General features: G+C 44.6%; 1 protein-coding gene across 1 annotated transcript in view; it reads left to right on the top strand.

The window, feature by feature from the left end:
- LOC103395439 (connector enhancer of kinase suppressor of ras 2-like) overlaps positions 1 to 2,364 on the top strand; it is a 24,624-nt gene that overhangs the window by 6,727 nt on the left and 15,533 nt on the right. The window contains 3 exon segments of the mRNA XM_025065855.1: positions 96 to 379; positions 1,385 to 1,426; positions 1,514 to 1,633. Of these exon segments, the coding sequence (XP_024921623.1) occupies positions 96 to 379; positions 1,385 to 1,426; positions 1,514 to 1,633 (446 nt within the window).

Below are 2,364 nucleotides of genomic sequence, written 5' to 3'. Positions count from 1 at the left end.
TGGTATTCCTGGTGTTGGTTTGTGTTCTTTTTCTTTTCTTTCTTCTATAGTGATTCCAAATGTAGATCCCTCTGTTGTCAGTAACTGATGTTCAGATGGAAAAAAAAAACTTGTTGTGACTACAGTATCGCAATATGTCGTATTGTTGTCCCTGTATCGTGATTCGTATCGTACGCCAGATTCTTCACGCCCCTGATATGAACATCAGTTGGTCAACTGTGTGTGTGTGTACGTGTGTGTGTGTGTGAAGAATGATCTAATGGTTCATTCCAGGTGCTCCTTCTTTTTCAGGTCTCCGTTTGCAGCGGTGGCAGATTATTCCATGACCAGGAACAACGTGATCCAGCTGTGTCTGGAGCTGACCACCGTCGTCCAACAGGTAACAGTCCACGTGACTACACCGTCACACCACGTCACAGCAACCTTTTCAAACCACACACACACACACGACTCCTGCTTCAGAAGCCTCTGAGTGGCCGAAGGGAGCAGCGTCCACGGTGACCTGTGATGCTGACTCAGCAGGAGTTGATGCTCCTCCGCCTTCATCACGTTTGTTGTTTTGTTTTTTTTCACCGTCACAGATTTTCTGTTTTCTGAACTAAACTTAAACTTCCTTCGTCACCGTTGGAGGAGAAAGTCGGAGTTAGGAGAGGAAATGAGAAGAAGTTAAATTTAGTCTTGGTGAGAAGGAACTGTATAGAGAAAGAGAGGGAGAGTGTAAGGGAGGGAGGAGAGGAGGGAGGGAGGGAGGAGAGGAGGGAGGGAGGAGAGGAGGGAGGGAGAGACAGACAGGGGAACACACTCTGCAGTGGTGAACTTTATTTAAAACTCCTGGAAACGACTGCCTTCACTGAACAGAGGTTTGAAATAAAAACGAGACCAGACTGAGGCACAGACCTTGACCTTGTCGTGACCCCCATGCTGATGGACCCCCCCCCCCGATAACCACTGACTTAACACTAGGAGAAACTTCAGTCATGAACGTGGCTTGTGTTTTTTTGGTCCAGATCAGGTGACAGTGAATTCTAACAGTGACAGTCTTTGAAAATGTATCTGCGTTTGTCATCTTAGAAGGAGAAAGTCTGAGTGAGGAGGAAAACGGAGGAGGAGGAGGAGGAGGAAGGAGGATTTAAAATTAGTCGTTAAAGATGGTGAGAAGGAACTGTATGGAGAAAGCGAGGGAGGGAGGGAGGGAGAGAGAGGGACATGCCTCCGCAGTGGTGATTCATTTTGTTTTGTGTTTGTGCGTGTCTGTGTGGGAGTGTGGGGAGGGGGGGAGGGTTCGGGGGGTCAGAGGAGCCAAGCTGCTCAGTTTTCTCTCTTTACATCCACCTACAGCAGAAATGTCAATAATTCTCTAATTCCATTTTTCCATCTTCCTCAGGACTGTTCCGTGTACGAAACAGAAAACAAAATCCTCAACGTGGTGAGTGGCGCGTGTGTGTGCGTACGTGTGCGTACGTGTGTGTGTGTGTGTTCATAAAGACTGTAACTGCTGGTGTGTTCTCATCAGTGCAAAACCCTGTCTGGAGTCTGCGACCACATCATCTCCCTGTCCTCAGATCCCATGGTGTCCCAGGCTGCTCATCTGGAGGTGGTGACGCTGCCAAACACCAAGTCCTCCGAGGGACTGGTAAGACCCCGTCCCCCACTCACACCCAAAGACGCATCACTCTGTCTTACCTTATCCTGCTGTGGATCGTCAGTGGCTCTTGGCACCGAACCTAAATTAAATTAAATTAAATTAAATTAAATTAAATTAAATTAAATTAAATTAAATTAAATTAAATTAAATTAAATTAAATTACTACAACAATAATTACTACAAAAGCTCTGATTGTTTAAATTTGTTTGTCCATTTCCTTTAGTGCTGCAGTTATCCACAGACGTGTCAGAGTAACTCTTCTTCCTTGTCGCTGCCGGACAGGAAGTGATGCAACGATAGAAAATGTTTGCACAAAACAGTCAAAAAAAGACAGGCGTAAACGTAATATCTGGATTTTTTTTTTTAAAAAGTATAGAGACTTTCATCTCCGTATAACTTCTTAAAGAAGAAGGAGAATCAAATCTCGGACGACGTTTCTCAACCTTAGACTTTGACAAAACTTTCATCTGTAATTCCTCTCATTTATTTGAACACCAATGTGATCTCATGAATCGTGACATCCCATCGTCTCCTGTTTGATTTTTAAAAGCCTCCTGAATGACAGGGAAAAGCTGTGTTGCGTTCAGGTGCCGCTGGAGCTCAGATAATCCTTTCATTATGGCTGAACAGGTTGTTTTGTGTCGGTGTATCTGTCAGTACCCCGGCTGTTTATTATGATAATGCAGTATTTTGTTAGCGGTGATTCAGATTCAAATTAA

The sequence above is a fragment of the Cynoglossus semilaevis genome, chromosome 19, assembly GCF_000523025.1.
Source record: "Cynoglossus semilaevis isolate Cse_v1.0 chromosome 19, Cse_v1.0, whole genome shotgun sequence".
NCBI lineage: Eukaryota > Metazoa > Chordata > Actinopteri > Pleuronectiformes > Cynoglossidae > Cynoglossus > Cynoglossus semilaevis.
The sequence above is the reverse complement of the archived record's forward strand: the minus strand, read 5'-3'. Positions and strand labels throughout refer to the sequence as shown.